The sequence below is a fragment of the Spinacia oleracea genome, chromosome 2 (assembly GCF_020520425.1).
Source record: "Spinacia oleracea cultivar Varoflay chromosome 2, BTI_SOV_V1, whole genome shotgun sequence".
Lineage (NCBI taxonomy): Eukaryota > Viridiplantae > Streptophyta > Magnoliopsida > Caryophyllales > Amaranthaceae > Spinacia > Spinacia oleracea.
Window position 1 is genome coordinate 36,930,494 of NC_079488.1, and position 25,624 is coordinate 36,956,117.

Consider the following 25,624-nt stretch of genomic DNA (forward strand, 5'->3'; position numbering starts at 1 on the left):
CAACCATGGGCCTCAAACCCATTTTCTAAAACAATTCATGGAATTCAAAGCTATGCTTGATTTCCAGTGCGACAATGTGAGTGTTGCTTCTCACTTGTTGCATAGGTTTAGTTATCATGCTTTGCCAATCTTAACATCCTTTTCATCGAATGTTCTTTGAGATATGATGATAAGATCTTTTCGAGTTTGTTTATTATGTGATCTAGTCTTTCTTACTACATTAGTGGTTCTACGCATTTTGCAATGAAGAACCATTAAGTTAGCAGACGTTTTTCTTGCTTCAAGAGTGGTTCCACGCATTTTTCAATGAAGAACCATCAAGCCAGCAGATAGGTGATCTACCCAAGTTCAGTGAAGAACTTTAAACAACCCTGTTTTATTGCTTCTTAGGCAATAATTACTTTTACTTCAACTGCATAGGTTGCTAGTGATGCTTTGTTTGGATTTACCTATCCAAGCAGTTCATAGATATGTGGAAGACTCTCCAACTGTATCTTAGAACATAGAAATTAATATTTTAATTTCCCACGCAACAACTCATGGTCTCCAATCCATGTTGCCATTTCAAAACACGATGCTCTATAGCTCGTCCTTATCAATGGTTAACTCCAAGGGTCTTGCTTGATCCTTTGCCAGTGTTTATGCGTGTAGCATCAATATTTAGCGTATCTTTATTTCCTTGAATCAAGAACTATTCCTATGTACCTTTTCAAGTACCATAAGTATTCTTGGTCTCAATCTAGTTGATCTTCACTTAGATCAATAGAGATTGGTATATGTTCGTCATGCCTAAAGTCATACGATACGTTTTTGGCGATCCTCATATTATATCATACATGATAAATTCTTTTGCAGAATAATTCCCAATTGAATTCTATTCATGTAACTTTAGCTCATTCAATTTTTTTTAGTAGATACTGAATCCAGCTAAATTCTTTGACATATAATATAGGTTAAGAATCTCATTTAGACTCTTTGATGTTTAACTTAGTAAATGCTTATACATAGTTCAAACATTCTTTACTTAGATTTATTCACATGGGTCGAATATCTCCAATGGAGATTTTCGTGTTTGATTTAGTAAATTCCATTACTTAATCCAAAACAATATCATAAGATCTTTGTAAATAGATCTTAATACCCAGTATGTACTAAGTTACGCCATGGTCCATTATTGATGAATAATTTCAAATCTAAGTCATTAGCATTTGAATGTTATTTCACAATAGAGAGATATGTGTGTGATACACATAGGACCAATTAAGTTTTATGTACTCCCACTAACCTTCTTATATATCTATAAGAATCATGTACATTTTATGAAACTAAAATACTTATTAGCTTCACTAAAATACAGTTCTAATTCCCAATTGCTTGCTTAAATCTGGACTTAGATTTCATAAGCTAGCTTTCCTTTTCAAGCATTTATTTGGATCCACAAATCCTATGACATACCATGTGCATAGTTTATTCCAACATTTGAGTGAGGAATACGTTTTGTCATCCAATTGCTATATGTACCAATATGCAATCTTTGCTTGAATTATAGACTTGAGCATTACGATTATGCATGAGGTTTCAACACAATCCACATCGTGAATTTGCTTGTAACTTTTAGCAACTAATCTAGCTTTGTGTGTGAACACAATTCAATGTTTGATGGTTTTTATCCTTTAAAACAAACTTGCAACCAATAGGTGTGAAACTATTCTTGCAAATCAACAAAATTTCAATTTTGTCATCAAAACATTGAGTATGTTTTATGGCCTCTAACCATTTAAAACATTTGAGTCTATATATGGCCTCTAACCATTTTAGGGAATCTGGGTTTCGTCATAGCTTTCTTACAAGTCACAAACTCATTAATCTACATGATAATAGTTTGACTGCAAGTTGTAGGTTTCTTCACTATTTAATAGAAGAATCGCATAGCTTCAATGACCTGAACTCCATGTTTCTTCACTATCTAATAGAAGAATCTCATAGTTCCAGTGACTTGAACTCTATGCCTACTAGGGTATCAAACAATAGAATATCAAATAGCCACTTGAAAGTCCTTTGAATATTCTGTTCTCCTTGAAGCATTTGTAAAGTCTTCTAAGAGATGTCTATTCTTTAAAGCCACTTCTAAAGTCCTTAAAGAATAAGTTCGGATTTTCTGAAGCACTTCGAAAAGCCTCCGGAATGTCCGTTTATGTTTGTTGTTCGCCTCGAAAACTTTCGAGGTCTATTTTCTCCCACTTGTCATTTTGGAAACCAATCTCCAAAAGGACATTATTTCGAGCAAACAAACATTATGTTCTCAAAAATTCGTGGTAGAAACAATACCCTTGTGTCTCATTTGAATAAATCACAATGAAACATATATCTAGACTTGGGCCTTAGTTTGTTGAATGACAAACACTAAGCTCCCACTGAGTTTAGCAACTCTTTAGATATATATAATTGAAAAGATATCCTGAAATTACTTTTCAATAGCTTTGACGAATTTGGTTTAGTTTGGTGGTAGTTGAGCATTTTGTTTTAGAAATTATAGGAAAAGTTTTTATGATTCATCATTAATCGAATCAAGTACCAATTGACTTCGATTATTCCAACTAAGATATGCCATATCTTATGGAGCTAGATTGTGAAATTACAACACACAATCATTGATGATCATATTTGGTCTCAAGTAATCATCAACATGATCTAACCTAGATCTTTATGATTTCTTGCCAAGTGGATTTCATACTTCTGAATCTTTGAACTAGCCAAACAGATTCAACTTATATCACATTTGAGTAAATAAACCTATATTCACTCAAATCCATGTGAAATAATAAAGTCATAAAACCTTTCTTTAGCTTTGAACTCTATCGTCTAGGCGTTCTAACAATAGTTCATATTCTTTGTTACCTTCAACAAGTAAGACTAGCTTGTCTTAAGTTGATCTAGAAATCAACCAATCTTCAAAAGTCCATCAAAATAGAGCTTATGAATGTTAACTTGTTGATATGGTCTAAGCAACAATGCCAAAGATTTGTGGAACTCAAATCAAGGGGTTGATTTGAACCTAGTAAAGTTCTTTAAAGAGTTGTTTGTTTTAATCAAGCATATTGACTCAACCTGTAATTGACCATTTCATTCAAATAAACAAACAAACATTGTTTTTGTTTTTCTTTGAATGTGAGTCTTTCTGTGTTTGAAGCAGAAATTTAGGTATGCTGATTATGGATCAAAATAGCCATTAAGTTCCAGCCTTTGAAAGGACTTAAAACAAACTTAGATGACCCTACAATTAATGTAGCATTGCCATGCTTCATTTCCCACTTGTAGGTCATTAGTGTATCCTAGCTTCCATTTTTTGAGTTATTACCGAAGTAAGAACCTCAAGCGGTATATGATACCAAGGAAGTTTGATTGCTAGGTCACTTCTCTTTAAACATTAACTTTTAGGTAGAAACGGAATCGTAAATTCCTTTCATTTGTTCCTCGTTTTCCTATTTCTTGTACCCTTTCTTATAGTCTTAAGAATTGAATTCTTTAGTGTTGACTTTTATACTTTGTTAGACATGTCCAATGTCACCAACAAGGTTCTTTACCATTTTAATTTATGTTGAATATTTTGTTTCAACTAGATGATCTTACCAGAAGCTTCTAAAGTTCTCTAAGTATCGATCTATTCGAATGTCTAGGGACTAGACTCATTCGAGAAATAAATGGACAAAGATATTAGGTTGTTAACCATTGGTAAGGCTGAGCGTTTAAACTCAATGCTTTATGATCTCAAAACTACATTGTATTTTGAATTCACAAGCACCAATTGGTTTGCCATTCGATTTTGATATTCGAAAACAACCATAAAAGTCTATATAAGAAACGTACATTTTAAATTGCTCACTTTCTCTCTTTTCCGTGAATCGTTCTTGGATTCACTACCAATCGAGGAAATTTACTGTTACCTTTCTAAAAGGATTTATTGCAGTGCAAGATATTTAATTATAAACAATAATTAAAACATACATTGAAGCATGCAAAGTCTAAACATTTATCATGAATAATAACTTGAAATTAAAGCAACCATGCAATTCAAACAAGTTATTAGCATTTTATTCGATTTTATTGTTCCGGCAGGTGTGAATAAAATGATTCCAAGACCCTAAAACCATTGAAGAATTAAGCACAGTTTGTCGACTCAATTCTAAAACATTTTAGGTAAGCAAAAGCCTTTTGCTAATAGTCTAAAAACTACTCTTGGTTGATAGGTACGTCTAAGAACTTATTAGGTAAACCTATCGATTTTGCCACGACATAAAAGGACTCCTTACTTATATCGTTGAGTTTCACCAAAACTAACATGTACTCACAATTATTTGTGTACCTTGCCCCTTTAGGACCAATAAGTAACACCTCGCTGAGCGAAAACTATTACTAGATTGATGTAAAGGATATCCAAGCAAGTGTATATTTTGGCATGGCACCTTTTAACTCAATTTTTAAGTTTGGAACTTAAGCTCTTACTATGTTGGTTAGATTTTAAGTGAACTAAAATCCTTAATCATGCAACATAATCAAGCTTTGATCTCATGCATTTTAAGACATATTTAAAAGCAATAAATAACTTAAAACATGCATAAGATATTTGTGATCTAGTATGGCCCGACTTCATCTTGAAGCTTTGACTTCAAAGTCCGTCTTGAAAATCTCCGTGGGAGGCACCATTTTCTTCAAATAGGATAAGCTATAACTAATTACAACTATTTGATGGTACGCAGACCATATTTGAATTGAAAAACAACTTTGGTACTTTAGACCAATTACATTCAAATTAATGGCACGCAGACCATATTTTCTATCCTATTTGGGCCATACTAGTCACTTCATAACCTGCAAAACAGTATATATACAATATATACCATTCACCCATTCATTATCATGAATGGCCCACATAGCTGGTTAGTAAAACACATTATGCATCACGTAAACATTTGCAGCAATTAATCAAGGGCACCAATAATCTACCAATTATTCAGTCCTTATTAATTCTAATCAAGTTGTTTTAACCTTAAGGATTTGTAGACCTAATCAAGAGTTTATGACTAAAAAGCGCTCCCACTCAAACCAATAAATTCATATGCTTTACTAATTTTAAACATAAAATTGTATTTCTAGTCTAACCGGAAACATACAAATTTAATTAAAATTTAAAGCTCATATAAATTTATAATTGAATCCAAAAATTTAATTTAATTTCAGTCGCATTTAAATTAATTCATGATTTTAATTTTAGTAAAATAATTAGAATAAATACCATTTATTATAATTATAATATTCAAAATTAAAATCCAAGAAATTAATTCAAATTATTAATTAATTAAAATTACGTGAACTGAAATTTTCAAATTAAACATTCAAAACGATCTAATCGTAACGCAAACACCCTACGCGTTGCACGCCCATGGGCCGCACGCACACAGCCATTGCTGGCCATGTGCGCGCAGCCCATGCGCTCGTCGCATAGCTGCTGCTGTCCTATCGCAAGCCTCCGCACAGCGCCCAACGCACGCGAGCTATCGCTCGCAGTGCGCGCGCGCGACATCGCTCGCTGGGCGCGCGACATCGCTCGCTGGGCGCGCGAGCTCGCTCGCTGTGCGCGCGAGCCATCGCTCGCTGGGGCGCGACATCGCTCGCTGGGCGGGCGACATCGCGCGCTGTGCGCGCGAGCCATCGCTCGCTGGGGCGCGACATCGCTCGCTGGGCGGGCGACATCGCGCGCTGTGCGCGCGAGTAATGCTGGGCGCAGCGCTCGTGGCACGCGAGCTTGCGCTCGCTGCGCGCGAGGCTGCGCGCTCTTGTGCGAGGCAGCGCGCGTTGTGGCGCAGCTCGCTTTCTGCCCACACGCGACTGCCTTGGCTCGCCCTTCGCCCATGCCCATTCGTTCATTGCTCGTGGCACACGACACAAGGCAGGGTTGCTGCCTTGTGCTCGTGCACTACGCCCTTGCTCATTGCATTCGTGCCGCACGGGCGACGAGCTCCCTTGCTCGTCGTCGCATGCCCGCATTATACAACACCCCTTAAGGGTAACACGAAGCGTCCATTGCTTCGTGCGTGCAAGTTTTATGAACGAATCGCATAAAAATTTAAAATTTATATTTAAAATTAATGACAAATTAATAAATAATATTAATTTCATAATTTTAGGGCGAAAAAATCGAAAATTTATTATCCAATTGATTTCCGATTGTTATGGATTCAAGTCTAGGTCATAAAAATTTAAAATTTATCGTAAATTTACAATTTTTATGGTGGTTTTTAATCATAGGTTTCTAATTAAATTACAATTAATTATGAAAATCAAATTAATTCTAAATTATTCTAATTTTCAACAAATTAATCATAATTACAAATTAGATTGCATAATTAACAAGACTAGGCATTCAAACTTGTTAAACATATGCAGTAGGTCAATCAAAAATTCAAGATTTATCAACAAGAATCGCAAATATTTAATTTAACATCTTAAATTTACGAAATTTTGCATTCGAAAAACTAAAACCTTCGAAAAGTCATAGTTAGGCTTCGAATTTGAGAATTCTGGGTTCGGCAGAAAAATATTATTTTTGTCAAAATTTTAGAATGCCTTTTACATGCGGAATTGACACAAAAATCACTCAATTCGGATGAGTAACGAAGAAACTGCCGAAAAACTGCATACGTATAATTAAATAAACGCAATTTGCAATTAATTAACAATTACGAAAATTAATCACCCCTTTTAATTCTTGCAAATTTGTAATATTTAACCATGTTCATGCAATTTAGATTATGAAAATAATAAGGGGCTCGTGATACCACTGTTAGGTTATGATTCATATGACAGTTCATAAATCATGCGGAAAAACCATAAAGCCAGGAAACATATTATTTACACATAATCATTTAGCATAGTTTAGATGCATACTCTTTGTTGCGTGCCTTCCCTAGCTGCGCCCGAACCGAACAAGAACAAGTCTTTAGGACTCCAAGTGTCGTCCCTCCGTAGATAGTCCACAGCACGTCCGGATCCGCCTTAAGATTGACCAACTAGAATCGCCCTTAAGGTTCTAATATTTTCGGTTAGGCAGGCATGAATATTGGCTGATTTTTCTGCTTAAAAATCTTAGTTTTGAATACTTAAAACTTGTATATAAATAATGACCCCTAGGCCTTTATTTATAGAGTTATGGAAAAGGAATCGCAATCCTAGTAGGATACGAATTAATTGAAATTAGAATCCTACATGAATTCTATTTAATTAATTTATCTAATTAGGAATAGGAATTTAATCACACACTAACTCTTTGTAGATTTAGGAATCATGTATGAGCACAAACTCACACACACACACGGCAGCCACAAGGGCTGCCCATGCGCATGCGAGCAGCAGCCCACGCAGCGCGGCCCACGCATCCGTGGCCTTGGTGCGCGCTGGGCTTGTGGCGTGCGTGCTTGCTGGGCGATGGCCCGGCTTCGTGCTGGGCCTTCGTCCGGCAGGCCTCGTCCGATGCTAATTCGTACGATACGCTTCCGATTAAATTTCCATTTCCGGAATCTATTTCCGATACGAACAATATTTAATATTTCCGATTCCGGAATTAATTTCCGTTTCGAACAAATATTTAATATTTCCGTTTCCGGAATTATTTTCCGATTCCGGTAATATTTCCGATTCTGACAATATTTCCGTTTCCGGCAATATTTCCGATTCTGGTAATATTTCCATTTCCAATAATATTTTCCGATACGTACCATGTTTCCGTTTCCGGCAACATCTACGACTTGGATAATATTCATATTTCCGATACGATCCATATTTCCGTTTCCGGCAATATCATCGTTTCCGGAGTATTCATTTCTTGCCTGTGACGATCTTAGCTCCCACTGAAACCAAGATCCGTCGGTTCCGAATATTCATAGATGGAGTATTTAATGCCATTAAATACTTGATCCGTTTACGTACTATTTGTGTGACCCTACGGGTTCAGTCAAGAGTAAGCTGTGGATTAATATCATTAATTCCACTTGAACTGAAGCGGCCTCTAGCTAGGCATTCAGCTCACTTGATCTCACTGAATTATTAACTTGTTAATTAATACTGAACCGCATTTATTAGACTTAACATAGAATGCATACTTGGACCAAGGGCATTATTTCCTTCATCCAGGAGCTGGAATATACGTTTTGATGAAGCAGTCAGTGACTTTGGTTTCATCAAGAACGCGGACGAATCTTGTGTATACAAGAAGGTCAGTGGGAGCAAAATTGCTTTCCTAGTATTATATGTCGACGACATATTACTTATCGGAAATGACATTCCTATGTTGAACTCTGTCAGGATTTGGCTTGGGAAATGTTTTTCGATGAAAGATCTAGGAGAAGCACAGTACATATTGGGCATCAAGATTTACAGAGATAGATCTAAAAAGATGATTGGACTTAGTCAAAGCACTTATATCAATAAGGTGCTTGATAGGTTCAAGATGGCGGACTCCAAGCGAGGCTACCTACCCATGTCTCATGGAATGACTCTAAGCAAGACTCAGTGCCCAAAAACACTTGATGAGCGTAGACGAATGAATGGGATTCCATATGCATCATTGATTGGTTCAATAATGTATGCTATGATATGTACACGCCCGGATGTTGCGTACGCACTCAGTGCTACGAGCAGATACCAGTCAGACCCAGAAGAGGCGCATTGGACTGCTGCCAAGAACATTCTGAAGTACCTGAAAAGGCACAAAGATGACTTCCTGGTCTATGGTGGAGATGATGAATTAATTGTTAAAGGCTATACGGACGCAAGTTTCCAAACCGACAAAGATGATTTCAGATCACAGTCTGGGTTTGTCTTCTACCTCAACGGAGGAGCAGTAAGCTGGAAAAGTGCTAAGCAAAGCACCATTGCGGATTCTACAACTGAAGCGGAGTACATTGCTGCACATGAAGCAGCAAAGGAAGCTATATGGCTAAGGAAGTTCATAGGTGAACTCGGTGTAGTCCCCTCCATTAAAGGACCAATAGCCCTGTATTATGATAATAACGGAGCTATTGCACAGGCAAAGGAGCCTAGACACCACCAGAGAGTCAAGCATGTACTTCGTAGATTTCACCTTCTACGAGAGTTCGTTGAAAGAAAAGAAGTCGAGATAAGCAAAATTTGTACTGATGACAACATATCAGATCCATTAACTAAACCTCTGCCGCAGGCGAAGCACAACTCGCACACTGCAGCTATGGGAATCAAGCATATTGGAGAATGGCTTTGATGTCTCTGTTTAATGTTTTAAAGTTTTAGAGTTTAAATCTTTGTAAAACATTATTGGTTAATCATTCACAATAAATGAAAAGAATTCATTTTTCCATTTAATTTGTGGTTTATTAAATGATGAGTCCCTTCAATTTGACGATATATTCAAGATAGACTGTCAGGACCAGTCCTGTGACTAAGAAATGTCTATCAAGTGAACTTGAATGTCAAAGGTTGAAAATGGTCCCTAGTCGGAGTTTTCTATAAAATTGGACGCATAGAAAACGTTAGACGATTAGAATGCAAGATGACTAGTAGTTCTGTTTCTTGAACTATGTGGACATGGCAATGTCATAATCATTTGCATAGATACTTACTTTGGGAAGACTAGTATCGGACAAGACCTATGAAACTTTACTGTAAGAGATGAAAATCTGTCATAAGTAAATTTCATTAAAATTATTAGACACTAAATCCTCAATACCTGAGTGATTTGAGATTACTTGTTTGAGAACTGGTTGCTTTGACGTTGACCAACCGTCGCACCGTAAAAGGAGGCTATAAAGGCAACGCTCAGGTAATCACCTATCAAACGAAGTCTAATCTCAAGATCACAAGATTGGGATTGTCCTCCCATAAATCGGGATGAGATGCTTAAAAGTTGTACAAGGCCACTCGGAGAGCTAGAAACTGTGAAATGCATGGCCGTGCTCGGATGAATCATAGGCTATGATTATCTGTTTATTTGATCAGTTGAACTCTGAAACCGAGGAACACCTCTGGACATAATAAGGATGACAACTCTTACCTTATGTTCAAGAGCAAGCATTGAGCGACAAAGGAATTAGGAAATGCACACTTGTCCCTAAGGACAAGTGGGAGACTGAAGGAAATAATGCCCTTGGTCCAAGTATGCATTCTATGTTAAGTCTAATAAATGCGGTTCAGTATTAATTAACAAGTTAATAATTCAGTGAGATCAAGTGAGCTGAATGCCTAGCTAGAGGCCGCTTCAGTTCAAGTGGAATTAATGATATTAATCCACAGCTTACTCTTGACTGAACCCGTAGGGTCACACAAATAGTACGTAAACGGATCAAGTATTTAATGGCATTAAATACTCCATCTATGGATATTCGGAATCGACGGATCTTGGTTTCAGTGGGAGCTGAGATCGTCACAGGCAAGAAATGAATACTCCGGAAACGATGATATTGCCGGAAATGGAAATATGGATCGTATCGGAAATATAAATATTATCCAAGTCGTAGATGTTGCCGGAAACGGAAACATGGTACGTATCGGGAAATATTATCGGAAATGGAAATATTGCCGGAATCGGAAATATTGCCGGAAACGGAAATATTGTCAGAATCGGAAATATTATCGGAATCGGAAAATAATTCCGGAATCGAAAATATTTGTTCGAAACGGAAATTAATTCCGGAATCGAAAATATTAAATATTGTTCGTATCGGAAATATATTCCGGAATCGGGAATTTAATCGGAAGCGTATCGTACGAATAAGCATCGGACGAGGCCTGCCGGACGAGGGCCCAGCACGAAGCCAGGCCATCGCCCAGCAAGCCAAGCGCGCCACACGAACAGCCAAGGCCACGCCAGGCCCAGCGCAAGGCCAGGCCCAGCAGGCCGTGGCAGCGCGCACAGCGCGCGCAGCTGCGAGCAGTGGGCTGCGAGCATTGCTGCAGCTCGCGTGGGCTTGTAGCTCGCGTGGGCCGTGCGGCCATGTGGGCTGTGCGCGGGCATGGCCTGCACGCTTGCGGGTCATGCTCGCGTAAGTGTTTGTGTTCGCATACGAAACCTAAAACGTGCAGAATTCGTTTAATGATTAAATTCCTAATTCTATTTGATAAATTAATTAAATAAGAGTTTTATTATAATTCTAATTTAATTAATTCGTATCCTAATAGGATTCCAATTCTCTTTCCATACCCCTATAAATATGTGGCCTGGGTTCACAATTTATAACGAGTTATTCAAGTATTCAAAGTGAGTTTTTGAGAGAAAAATTCAGTCACACATCTTGCTCAAAAGTGCCGAAAATTTATAGTACCTTAGGGGCGATTCTAGTTGGTCAATCTTAAGGCGGATCCGGACGTGCTGTGGACTATCTACGGAGGGACGACACTTGGAGTCCTAAAGATTTGTTCTTGTTCGGTTCAGGCGCAGCTAGGGAAGGCACGCAACAAAGAGTATGCATCTAAACTATGCTAAATGATTATGTGTAAATAATATGTATTCCTGGCTTAATGGTTGTTTCCGCATGATTTATGAATTGTCATATGTATCATAACCTAACACGAAGGCCCAGCACGAAGCCGGGCCATCGCCCAGCAAGCCAAAGCGCAAACACACGCCAAAGCCAAGGCCAGGCCCAGCCAAGGCCTTGGGCGCGCGCGGATCACAGCAGCGGCGAGCTGGGCAGTGTGCTGTGCGTGGGCCGTAAGGCCTGCGTGCGGTGCATCGTGCCACTCGTGTGTGTTTACTCGGAATCCTAAGGCTACCGGGATTCGTAATGTGATTAAATCTAATCCTAATAGATAAAGTTTATTTAATTAGAGTCCTAGTAGGATTATAATTAAATAGATTTGTATTTTAATAGGATTATAATTCCTTTCCATAAACTCTATAAATAGGTGCCTAGGGTCACATATTTACATCGAGAATTGAAGTATTCAAAGGTAAGATTTTGAAGCAAAAATCAGCCAAACACTTGCAACCTATTAGCCGAAAATCCTAGTAACCTTAAGGGCGATTCTAGTTGGTCAAGCTTAAGGCGAATCCGGACGTGCTGTGGACTATCTACGAAGGGACGACACTTGGAGTCCTAAAGACTTGTTCTTGTTCGGTTCTGGCGCAGCTAGGGAGGGCACGCTACAAAGTGTATGCATCTGAATTATGCTAAATGATTATGTGTAAATAATATGTTTACTGGCATTAAGGTTTTCCGCATGATTTATGTTTTGTCATATGTATCATAACCTAACAGCTTCGTGCTGGGCCTTCGTCTAGCGTGCCTCGTCCGATGCTAATTCGTACGATACGCTTCCGATTAAATTCCCGATTCCGGAATTAATTTCCGATACGAACAATATTTAACATTTCCGATTCCGGAATTAATTTCCGTTTCGAACAAATATTTAATATTTCCGTTTCCGGAATTATTTTCCGATTCCGATAATATTTCCGATTCTGACAATATTTCCGTTTCTGGCAATATTTCCGATTCCGGCAATATTTCCATTTCCGATAATATTTTCCGATACGTACCATGTTTCCGTTTCCGGCAACATCTACGACTTGGATAATATTTATATTCCGATACGATGCATATTTCCGTTTCCGGCAATATCATCGTTTCCGGAGTATTCATTTACTTGCCTTTGACGATCTCAGCTCCCACTGAAACCAAGATCTGTCGATTCCGAATATCCATAGATGGAGTATTTAATGCCATTAAATACTTGATCCGTTTACGTACTATTTGTGTGACCCTACGGGTTCAGTCAAGAGTAAGTTGTGGATTAATATTATTAATTCCACTTGAACTGAAGCGGCCTCTAGCTAGGCATACAGTTCACTTGATCTCACTGAATTATTAACTTGTTAATTAATACTGAACCGCATTTATTAGACTTAACATTAAATGCATACTTGGACCAAGGGCATTATTCGAATTTCAACAAATTAATTACAATTACAAATTAGGTTGTATAATTAACAAGCTTAGGCATATAAATTTGTTAAACAAATACAATAGGTCAATCAAAAATTCAAGATTTAACAACAAGAAGCGCAAATATTTAATTTAACATCTTAAAAATTACAAATTTTGCATTCGAAAAACTAAAACCTCCGAAAAGTCATAGTTAGGCTTAGAATTTGGGAATTCTGGGTTCGGCCGAAAATAGTGTTTTTGTCAAAATTTTAGAATGCCTTTTACATACAGAATTGACACAAAAATCACTCGATTTCGTTGAGTAACGAAGAAACTGCCGAAAAACAGCGAACATATAATTAAATAATCGCAAATTTGCAATTAATTACAATTACGAAATTAATCACTCCTTTTATTTCCTTGCAAATTTATAAAATTTAACCATGTTAACTAATTATTATGGAATTAATTAGAGGCTCGTGATACCACTGTTAGGTTATGATACATATAATTGAATATAAATCATGCGGAAAAACCATAAAAGCCAGGATTCCAAATTAATTGCCACATAACAATTAGCATAATTTAGGACACATACACTTTGTAGCGTGCCCTCCCTAGCTGCGCCCGAACCGAACAAGAACAAGCCTAGGACTCCAAATGTCGTCCCTCCGTAGATAGTCCACAGCACGTTCGGATCCGCCTTAGATTTAATTAACTAGAATTGCACCTAAGGTTCTATGAGAATTTTCGGATATTATGGGAAATAATATACTTTGTTTTAATCCTTAAAACTTGATGTATATTGAAAATTATGTGTCATAAATTTGTGAATGCCATCACATATTTATAGAGTAGGAATATGGAATTGAAATTTTACTAGGACTCAAGAATCCTAACTCTATTAGAATTAGAGTTCCATAAAAACTCGTAAATCAGAAAATTAATCTAATCCTAATCATTTAATGATTAGATGTATGCACAAACTCCAACACGCAGACGAGCACGGCCCACAAGTGAGCAGGCCATGCCCGCCCGTGCGCAAGAAGCCCACACGAGCTCGCTGCCTTGCTCGCAGCCCGCGTGTTGTGTCGCAGCGCAAGCGCTGCTTTGCAGCCCGCTTGCTCGCAGTCTTGGCGCGCTGGGCCTGGCCTTGCGCTGGGCCTGGCGTTGCCTTGGGCTGCTGTGACGCGTACTGGGCTTGCTGGATGTGGGCCTGGCTTCGTGCTGAGCCTTCGTCTAGAAAGCTCGTCCGATGCTTAATTCGTACGATGCGCTTCCGATTAATTTTCCGATTCCGGAATTCATTTCCGATACGAACAACAATTAACATTTTCGATTCCGGAATTAATTTCCGTTTCGAACAAATATTTAATATTTTCGATTCCGGAATTATTTTCCGATTCCGACAATATTTCCGATTCCGACAATATTTTCGTTTCTGGCAATATTTTAGATTCCGACAATATTTCCATTCCCGATAATATTTTCCGATACGTACCATGTTTCCGTTTCCAGCAATATCGACTTGGATAATATTTATATTTCTGATACGATCCATATTTCCGTTTCCGGCAATATCATCGTTTCCGGAGTATTCATAATTTGCCTTTGACGATCTTAGCTCCCATTGGAACCAAGATCCGTCGATTCCGAATATCCATAGATGGAGTATTTAATTCCATTAAATACTTGATCCGTTTACGTACTATTTGTGTGACCCTACGGGTTCAGTCAAGAGTAAGTTGTGGATTAATATTATTAATTCCACTTGAACTGAAGCGGCCTCTAGCTAGGCATTCAGCTCACTTGATCTCACTGAATTATTAACTTGTATAATTAACACTGAACCGCATTTATTAAACTTACCATTAAATGCATACTTGGACCAAGGACATTATTTCCTTCACGCGCCAAGCTGGAAGCAAGGCAGCAGCCATGGGCCGCGCCAAGCTACAAGCAAGACAGCAACACATGGGCCGCGCCAAGCTACGAGCAAGACAGCAGCACATGGGCCGCGCCAAGCTGCGAAGAAAGGCAGCAGCTCATGGGCTGCGCCCAGCCAGCACGACTGCAGGCCTTCCGAGGCGAGTGCCACAACGCACTGGACCGAGGCAGCACGCACACCAACGTGGCCCGTTGTGGCTACGTTGGGTTTCTTCATCTTGGGCTCCAAGAAAGGTCTGATCGCTTAATTCCCAAGTAACCTTGGATTAAGTATTCCTAGTCCTACAGGAATTCAAATAATTAAGACTTTAATTAATGTTCCAATTCTAATTGAATAAGAATTTCAATCCTAGTAGGGTTGGTAATTCTATTCCTAGTAAGACTCAAATTCCTTATTTCCTACACTATAAATATGAGGCTAGACCCTCATAATTATACACATCAATTGAATTGAAAATCATATTCTTTATTCCCATTGTGTTCAAGGGAGAACATAATACAAGCCTAACCTGAATACATAAAACATTAAGTAAAATCATAGTTGGTTAAACCTAAGGCGGATCCGAATATGCTGTGGACTTTCTGCGGAGGGGCAACGTTTGGGGCTCTAAAGACTTGTTCTTGTTCGGTTCGGGAGCAGCTAGGGAAGGCACGCATCACATTGTATGTCACCTAAATTATGCTAATTGACTATGTGGCAATTAATTTGGATTCTGGCTTTATGGTTTTTCCGAATGAATTATATTATTATATTATTCATAACCTAACAATGCGTACCATCAAATAGTTGTAATTAGTTTAATTATAGCATATCCTATTTGAAGAAAATGGCACCTCTCATGGTGAAATTCAAGACGGAGTTTCCAATCTATTTTCAAGACGGAGTTTGAAGTTGAAGATTCAAGATGAAGTCGGGCCATAGTGAATGTTTTAAGTTATTTACTGCTTTAAATATGTCTTAATATTATGCATGAGATTGTGGCTTGATTATGTTACATGATTAAGAATTTTAGTTCACTTAAAATCTAACCAACATAGTAAAGCCCTAAGTTCCAAACTTTTAAAAAATTGAGTTAAAAGGTGCCATTCCAAAATAACGCTTACTTGGATAACCTTTACGTCAATCTAGTAATTGTTTTCCGCCATAGCGAGGTGTTACTTATTGAATCTAAAGGGGTAAGGTACACAATAATTGTGAGTACATGTTAGTTTTGGTAAAACTCAACGATATAAGTAAGGAGTCCTTTTATGTCGTGGCAAATGGGATAGGTTTACCTAATAAGTTCTTAGACGTACCTATCAATTAACCAAGCGTAGTTTCTAGATTATTTGCAACAGATTTGCTTACTTAAAATATTTTAGAATTGAGTCAAAATACATAATGTGCTTAATTCTTCAATGATTTAAGGATCTTGGATTTTTTTTTTAAATGAAGCAATCTATAAGGAATGGACTTAACAAAATATGGGGCAAAAAAATAAGGACAGAGTGAGTCTATACTTATACAAAGTATATGCAATAATTTTGTAGAGAACACATGAATAACTAACTCGAGTTTTACCATTTTGAACTAACTATTTCATAACTCGGTTTTCCTATTAATACCTTATTCGTAAACATTATAAATATTAAGAACACATTTATACTCCAACTTGAAATGGGACCTATTTTAACTTTCTATTATATGTATACTTTATAAAACAACTATTTGTATACGCTGATATAATAAGACAAATATGTACGAAAATTGGCAAACCCGTGCATCGCACGGGCTTCAATACTACTGCCTCCGTCCCATAATTATAGTCTTGTTTGACCAAAAACACGAATTTTAAGAAAAATGGAATATAGTACATGAAAAAATGGAATAAAGTACAAATGATGATTGAGTTGCATGGAAAAGTGGAATAAAGTACGTGGGAAAAAAAATATAGTACATGGCAAAATGAAATATAGTACATGTGTGAGGTTTTCAATGCATTTTTAATTAATATAGTACATGAAAAAGTAAGAACCTTAATAGCTAAAATTAGAAACAGGACTATAATTTTGAGACCCGATTTAAAAAACAACACTATAATTCTGGGACGAAAGGAGTAGTTCTCTATAATACGGAGTAAAGTTACCTGAAATAAATAAAAGTTGATCAAATAGGTAGATGCGGGAATAGTTGCTCGTTCTTCTGGAAAAAAAAAAGGTAGATGAAATATAAATAGTTGCTCGTTCTTCTGAAAAAAAAAAAAGGGTAGATGCGGGAATAACCGACAAGTATTTTTGGTAGTAAGTACTAACCCAAACGAAGAACGGTAACAAAGTGGATAGCAAAGTAGCAAGTCATTATTCTTAGTGAGAGACCGCATAAATGAAAGGCCACATCATGACCCATGGGCCTCAACAGTCCGAAGTGGATTGTTGACTTATTGGCAAAGACTGCACTCTGTACTGTTGTACGGTTGTGTCCATGTTTTTTTTATTCCCCTGTTTTTTTATTCTCTCGTTTCAAAATAATAGGGGCAATTTATCTTTTCATGTTTGACAATATAACTGTTTGAATCTTAATATCTTTAATTTTTTGTTCGTAAAAATTATAAAAAGTTGATATTTCAAAAATATATATCGAAACGAATCAAACAAGACTCACACGACTATATTTTTTCTTATCCAAAAATCATAAATGATCAATTAAAATTTGTAAATAGTGTCAAAAGTCAAAGCGTTTTTATTATTTCGAAATGGAGGGAATAAGTCATAAACTCATAATACATGTCCCCTGAAAAAAAGACTGAAATCCGTGTATCATACTCCTAGATTATACTCCCTCCGAATCTAAATGTTATTCCCGTTTCCTTTTTTAGTGTCCCAAAATAATCTTCCCATTTCTTTTATTTCCTTATTAATCTCTTCCTTGTAATTTTAACTTTGTAATTCTATTGGTTTATCAATAAAAAACCTTGTAGTCTCATTGGTTGGTTGAAGTTTGGATGGATTAATGAGTTGGCATTTTTATTCCTTAAATTCTATTGGTTCAACTATTTTGTTTTCTTGTGAAAATGGAATCAAAAAGCAACAATTCCCCATAAAACTACATAAATAATAGTTAATCTTATAATATTTCTTTTTCCTTAATAACCGCGTAAAATGACAAACGGGAATAACATTTAAGTTCGGAGGGAATATGTTCAACTCCCACTCCTCTATAATGCTTTTGGCTCATATGGACAAAACAAAAGAATTTTTTTTTATCGATGTTTATTATTTCCTTTGTCTCATAGCACATAATACACAAGTACATACTTTGTGAAAATACACTTGATTAATTTTAACCACATCTACTTGTTATCCGTATTAGAGATAAAAATATGTTTATAACTTATTTGGAGTCTTGTTATATTGACGGAATAGAGTACAAATCACATAACTTTAAGTTAGCTTTAGAATGTAAAAGACTGACCCGATCTAACCGATATTTCACTATTAAGTGCTCCGGAGAAAGAAATTTATACATTCAGTCAATATAGTTCAATGACACCGCATAAAATATTATCCAATTGGATCCGAACCGCTTAAACCAAATCCGTATCCTACTGATGGCCCGATTTGGTTAGTCTCGAATGTTATTGGGCTTGATGATAGAGTTGGCGAACAACACAAATACACAATCATAAAATTCAGCCCATTTAAGACCCCAAAGGCCCCAAAACAACCCGCGTGAGCTACTTTTGCAGTTCCCTGTTCTCTGGTTTCAAACTTTCAACTACTCAGTATTGAAGACGATCATCTTCAACCTCAAAGCCTCCACAGCAGACGCCTAAAAGTCCAAAACCTACGCCGTATTTGCAGTAAGTTTCCTTTCTACAATTTACGACATTACTTGGTGATTTCCTCACATCTCGTTTCGTTCAACTTTCCAATTGTCCTTTTTTTTGTTTTGTTAATTTTGTAGTCAAATATTTCTTGGGATAATATTGATCACAAATTACGCGTAATTATTGATTCCTGATTGTTGATTACATGATTTTTCCTCCAATCGGTGTTATGATTTTGTTTTGTCGTCTGTTAAACCCTAGGATAATTTTCCCGCTTTAATTTGCATTTAAACCGTCAAGTTTTTGGCTAAAATCTGCAAATCGTATTATCAATTTTATTTGCGAAATTTGTCATACAGTCTGTTAAACCAAACCCTAATCATAATATACAACTTAGTATTTGCGAAATTTGAATTTGGCTGCATTGGGCAATTTCAACCCAATGTTGTTGTATGGTCCATTACAACCTATGTTGTTGTGTTGTTAGGTTTTTTTATTCTTTTTTGCAATTTATACGTAGAACTATTTGTAGGCGACTATCATGTTAGAGCAACTCCAATGCAAATTATTTGTCAAATTAGGTTATCATGTCACTTAAGATTTTAAGCTAATTTACTTTCTAGATAATTTGTAACCAATGGTAAGTTAATTTACCAAACCAGCTTGCTATTCATGGGTTCCACTTTTACATTAATTTTAATTATAACTCACCTCCCAATTGGATAGTTTTTTCCCAAGTAAATTGGTTTTGCAAGGCTTATTTTTTTGGCCAAGCTAATTTATCAAAAATATTCAAAGGGTTTAGCCTTTTAGCCTATGTAAAAGGACTTTTGTATCAAAAAAATTTAGCTGATGATTTTCTGCTCAAGTCTTTTACAAAAATCCTTCCAGGTCAAATTTGGAGAATGACGATTAATCTACCCGGTGACTGTAACGAGATCACAAAAACACCCAGCTCTAAATGGCCTGAAATTGATCTTCCCAATGCTGAAATGGGGAAGGTTTGTCTGAGATTTGCTCCTGAGCCCAATGGAGGTCTCCACTTGGGGCATTCAAAAGCAGTATTACTAAACAAGTATTTCGTTGACAAGTATGAGGGCCGCCTAATTGTGCGTATGGATGACACAAACCCAACTAAAGAAAGCACTGAGTTTGTGGATGGTATTCTCAAAGACCTCAAAAGTCTGGGCATTTGTTATGACACTTTAACTTATACATCTAATTACTTTGATCAGTTGAAGGATATGGCTGAGCGATTAATCAGTGAGGGGAAAGCATATGTGGATGATACACCAGTAGATCAAATGAGGTTTGAGAGGGATAAAGGGATTGAATCAAAATGCAGGAACAATAATGTAAGTGAGAATTTGGAGTTGTGGAAGGAAATGATTGCAGGATCTGATAGAGGGGTTATGTGCTGTGTTCGAGGGAAGTTGGACTTCCAGAACAAAAACAAATGCTTGAGAGACCCAGTGTACTACAGATGCAATCCAGTTCTCCATCATCGTGTTGGATCCAAGTATAAACTGTATCCAACCTATGATTTTGCAGGTCCGTTTGTAGATAATACGGAAGGCATAACACATGTACTTTGGTCAAATGAATACAGTGACCGGGATGATCAGTATCACTTGATTCAGGAAGATATGGGATTTAAAAAGGTGTATTTTTATGAGTTTAGCAGATTGAGTATGGTATATACGCTTATGAGCAAGCGTAAACATCTGTGGTTTGTGCAAAATGGTAGAGTTGACGGATGGGATGATCCTCGTTTGCCAACTATTCAAGGGATGGTGCGCAGAGGTCTTAAGATCGAGGCATTAATCCAATTCATTCTTGAGCAGGTATTACTCGTTTGTTTTGCTCAAACCTTTTTTTTTTTGTTCAAAAGTAAACATGTACGAGTATTAGCTACTTAGAAGTTAGAACAAACCCTCTAGAAGGCTAGAAGAAAAGCGCAAAAAACACCTTATCTGTACAATTTAACAATTTACAATTTATCGCACCACTCTCTATCTTCTGTATTTACTTTCCTACCTATGAGTTGAGTAGTCCTCTGTTTCACTATGTATTTTACATTCTTTACAGTATACTAAACACTGAGGATGGATCTTTCCAAGAGCCCTGTATTCCTGGCCTGCCAAATCAGGTAACTAGTAGCAGCAACAGCAGCAAGTAGAACACCCTTCCTCCATTTTGTTCTGTTGTACCCTTTCCTGAACCAAGTACACAAGAATGTAATTTCCACAGCTTTGTATGGGACTCCAAGCCAAGCCATAATCTCTTTGAAGCATTGCTTAGCATAATCACAGAAACCGAACAAATGAGCCTGAGAATCAGACATCAGACCACATATAACACAACTATCAGTCCCTGCCACCCTTATTTGTTTCAATCTACTCCTTGTCTGCACTCTGTTCTGCATTATAAGCCACATCAGAAATCTATGCTTAGGGAGGGTAGGTCTATACCAAATTATGAAATACCATTGCTTGTTTTGCTGAGGACCCTGTAAAGCTGCATAAACATTAGAGATGGAGTATTTCTGTGAGATATTCCACATATCGCATCCTAAGTTCTGCTTCAACATCTGTTTAACTTTACAAATACATTTCACACCCCAACTTGCATTCGGTGGAGCTTCATAAGTCCACCATTCGTCATGCTTCACATACACTTTGTGCATCCACTTAACCAATAAAGAATCCTGCTTCTGAGCTACATGGTATACTAGTTTTCCTATAGCTGCATTATTCCAAAGCATGACATTCCTGAAACCAAGCCCCCCCTGCTTTCTTAGAGACACACAGTCTCTCCCAACTGACATGGCCTGATTTGCAGCTCTGAGCATTGCCTGACCACAAAAAAAACTCTGCAAATGGAGTTGATTTTCTGTAGCAGTGATTTAGGAAGCAAAAAAAATTTGCCCCCAGTAAATGTGAATACTCATTAAGACTGAATGATCGAGAATCATTCTACCTGCAATGCATATGAAATGTGTCTTGACTGCCATATCCTGATTCTAGCAGTTATCTTATCTACCAACTTCTCACAGTCACTGGTGTTGTGGGCAAAATTACCATGCCTTCGTGTACCAATGAGGATGCGACACATGGCACGTATTACGCCCCCTAAGCAGAAACCATACGAAGACTACTCCACAGCATGGGTAGCAGTCTACGTATCTACAATGTATATGTATTTGTATTTAAGAGTGTATAAATGTATGTAGTGTACCTATACCTGAAAAGGGGCCTAAGTAGTAGGTATTCCAAGTAGCATGAATAAGAGCAATAGGCCCAAGCAGCCCACTATTGCCAAAAGGGGGCCAGAGAATTGTAAGGAGAAAGGACACATGTCCTCCTCCCATACCCTAGCCAATCATGTAAAGGGAATATTAGGTCATTCCCACAAAAACCTAGTACTATAAATAGTCCCACTTCCCTAGAAAAAGGGGTCACAATCAATACATTCAAGAGCAATTACTGCTCTGCCTTCTCTCTACTTTCTCTCTCTATAAAAATACAATCTTGTGAAATCCTTAGAAGTTACCGGAAAACCTCCTAGGTATCTCACCGGAAAAACCCCACAACATTTGGCGCCGTCTGTGGGGAGGTACGGTAACATGGAAGATCAACGACAGGACAACGATACTGGGCGGCCTACGCGAGTAGAGCGGCCACCCCTCGAAAGAGAAATGCCGACTGAACATCATACGCCGGCCACGAGAATCACTGGAGATGCCGCGCGTATATTTGCGGCCGGGCACACCCCTCGTTATGCTGCCGAGGTAGAGGCGCTCAGCGAGAAGGACGACCAGGCCAATCGCACCCCTCCTGGAGGACACCTGGATCCTCGGGCGGATACAGTAATAGAGGAGAACCCTGATATGCCTGTCTCTGTGGGTGCTCTTTGGGCTATTTTGGCTGAGTTCCAAGCTGATATGGGAAAGACAGTTAATGCTGAGGTACAGAAGAGTATGCTGATCTACACCACTGCTGTGGCTGCAAATCATGAGGGGCCGGCAAGCACTAGGCCAACACTTTCTTTGCGCCCCCCAAACGTTCTGGACCTGGCAGACAGGCGAGGACCTGAGGAGGCAGCCGCCAGCAAGTCAGCCCAATCAGGCAATGTCTTACCTACCACGCCGACTGCCACGGCGGCTGATTGGAGAAACGTCCCGAGGACGTGAGCAGCCACGCGCAGAGAAATTGCCTGACTCTGAGTCTGAACTTTCTGACACTGGGTCAACCCCCGTCATGCCGGATAGACCTCTCCCTCATCCAACTTATACGCATCTGAGCCAGGCGCGCCCAGGGGTCACCCGTCCAACCCGTCAAACTCGCGGACGCGAGTCTTCCCAGCGGGTACCCTACTCAAGGGGTCAAGATCCTGTGTATCACATTCAGGAGGGGGTGTCCAACATGGCCCTAGGACACACCACCCCTTTTGCAGACTCCATCATGAGAGCCCCGAGGGAACCCAAAGTCAAGCCGCCCAACATTGATGCTTACGATGGGACCACAGATCCAGACATGCACCTCTTGGTTTACCGGCATCACATGTATGTCCAAGGAACAACTGACTCAACCCGGTGTAAGTATTTTTCGGGCACACTCAAAGGAGTTGCATCTAAGTGGTTCGAGAGACTTCCAGTCGGAACTATTCGCTCTTTTTCGGAGCTCGAGCTATTGTTCTCTACTCGGTTCATGGCTCATAAGGAAGAAAAGAAGACGAGCATGTATCTGAGTAGGATTCAGCAAGGGAAAGACGAGTCTCTGAGGAGCTATGTGAAGAGATTCAATCTCGAGGCAGGGCAAATTCCGGATTTGCCAGATGGTGTTGCATTCGATAACTTCATTCGAGGGCTTAAAAAGGGCTCTTTCAAGTTTGATCTGGTAAAGAAAAGCGTCCGAACAATGCCAGAAGTGCTGGATGAGGCCGAGGCCTTCATCCATGCAACAGAGATTTGCAGCGTCCCGAAAGATCCTAGAGGAAGTGATACCGCCGAGCCGGCGGCAAAAAAGGTGAAATTCGAAAAGAAGAGCCGGCCTAACGGAACGTGGGCTATTGCAAAAGAGTCAGACAGGGCTCCCGGGGCGGCAGGCCAGAAACGGTCCAGAACTTATGATCGGGAGCGATTTGAGTATAACACAGACATGTACACAATTCTGATGGACGTCGGGTCCAAATATGACATTGATCGTCCATTTCCCATGAAGTCGCCACCAGAAAGCAGGGACCCAAAACTGTACTGTCACTTTCACAGTGACATTGGGCATGACACCAAAGAATGTAAGAGCTTGAAAAGGGCATTGGACGGCCTAGCCGCCAAGGGATTCTTAAAGAGTTATATCAGAAGGAACACGGGAGGTTCTGGCAAACCCTTCTACAAGAAAAACAAATCTCCTCCCTCGGAGGAAGATGGGAATCGTACCGACCCAGAGTGCGTAGCAGTCATCTCCGGAGGATTGGCCGCCGGCGGGCCGACCATGAGGGGCCAGAAGGATTATGCCAAGCGATTGGGGCAAGTGATGCTGTCCGGCAAGGCCACATTTGACCCGTTTCCAAAAGTTGAAATCGGCGAGGCCGACGGTGGGAAAATCTCCACCCCGCATGACGATCCTTTGGTAATTGAGTTAAAAGTTGCTAATCTGAGGGTTAGGCGTATTTTGGTTGATACAGGAAGTTCGTTGGACATAATTAGTCTAGAGTGCTTGAATCGGCTGCAACATGATTCCTCAAAGATTGAGAAAATCCACTATCCCATTATAGGGTTCGGAGGTAGTATCATCCACCCAGTCGGCATAATTGCCCTTCCTCTGAGGATGGGAAATAAAAAGGAATCTCGACAAATGGACGTCCGTTTTCTCATAGTGAAAGACCTGACGGCATATAACATCATCTTGGGGCGTCCCACCTTGAATAGGGCAAAGGCTGTCATTGTGACTCATCTGATGCTTCTTAAGTTCATTTGTGACGATGGGAGTGTCAGCACTATACATGGTGACCAGCAACAAGCTAGAGATTGCTACCTAACCACCTTGAGTCCAGAAGCATGGGGGACGAGTGAAGAGAAAGGGACATCGGGAAACAAACGAAAATGTGGCGACACACAACCCAAGATCGTCAAAGAAACATTAACTATCTCAGCAGGGCACATGGAAGAGAGACGCCCAGAGCCTGTTGAGGCTCATTTCAATGTGGTATTAAACACAGATAAACCTGACAGAGTAGTGCCCATCGGGATTTCTCCTGACGACCCGCTGGCGGCAGAGTTGGTCCACCTTTTGAGAGAATTTGAAGATATCTTTGCTTTCACAGTGGACAAAATGCCGGGTATTGATCCTGCTGTGGCCGTCCATAAGCTGAATGTGGACCCAAACTTCAAACCGGTTCGTCAGAAGAAAAGGAACCATGGGGAGGATAGAAATCAGGCGGCAGCCGCGGAAATACAAAAGTTGATGGAGGCAGGGTTCGTCAGGCCTAGTCAGTACCCCGACTGGGTTGCTAACGTGGTCCTCGTCAAAAAACCTAATGGTACCTGGAGAATGTGTGTTGACTACACCAACCTCAATAAGGCATGTCCCAAGGACAGTTTCCCATTGCCCAAGATTGACCGGCTCGTCGACTCTACAGCAGGGCATGCTATGATGAGCTTTATGGATGCATACTCAGGGTTTCATCAGATTCCGTTGTGGCCTGACGACCAGGAAAAAACATCATTTGTTACTGAACAAGGCCTTTACTGCTACAAAGTGATGCCGTTTGGGTTAAAGAATGCACCGGCCACCTTTCAGCGTCTTATTAACACTGTGTTCATTAAGCAGCTCGGCAGAAATATTGAAGCTTATATTGATGATATGATCGTAAAAACTAAGCTGAGGGCGGCGCACATAACTGATCTCAGGGAGACAT

General features: G+C 39.1%; 1 protein-coding gene across 2 annotated transcripts in view; it reads left to right on the top strand.

The window, feature by feature from the left end:
• Positions 1–18,603: 18,603 nt before the first annotated feature.
• LOC110776030 (glutamate--tRNA ligase, cytoplasmic) overlaps positions 18,604–25,624 on the top strand; it is a 28,408-nt gene continuing 21,387 nt past the window's right edge. The window contains exons 1-3 of one of the 2 annotated variants that reach the window (XM_056836708.1): positions 18,604–18,739; positions 19,598–20,550; positions 20,795–20,855. In XM_056836708.1, coding sequence (XP_056692686.1) covers positions 19,612–20,550; positions 20,795–20,809 — 954 coding nt within the window. In that variant the 5' untranslated portion in view covers positions 18,604–18,739; positions 19,598–19,611 and the 3' untranslated portion in view covers positions 20,810–20,855. Of the gene's footprint in view, positions 18,740–19,597; positions 20,693–20,794; positions 20,856–25,624 lie in introns of those variants that run through there. The other variant, XM_021983121.2, reaches the window with a different exon arrangement.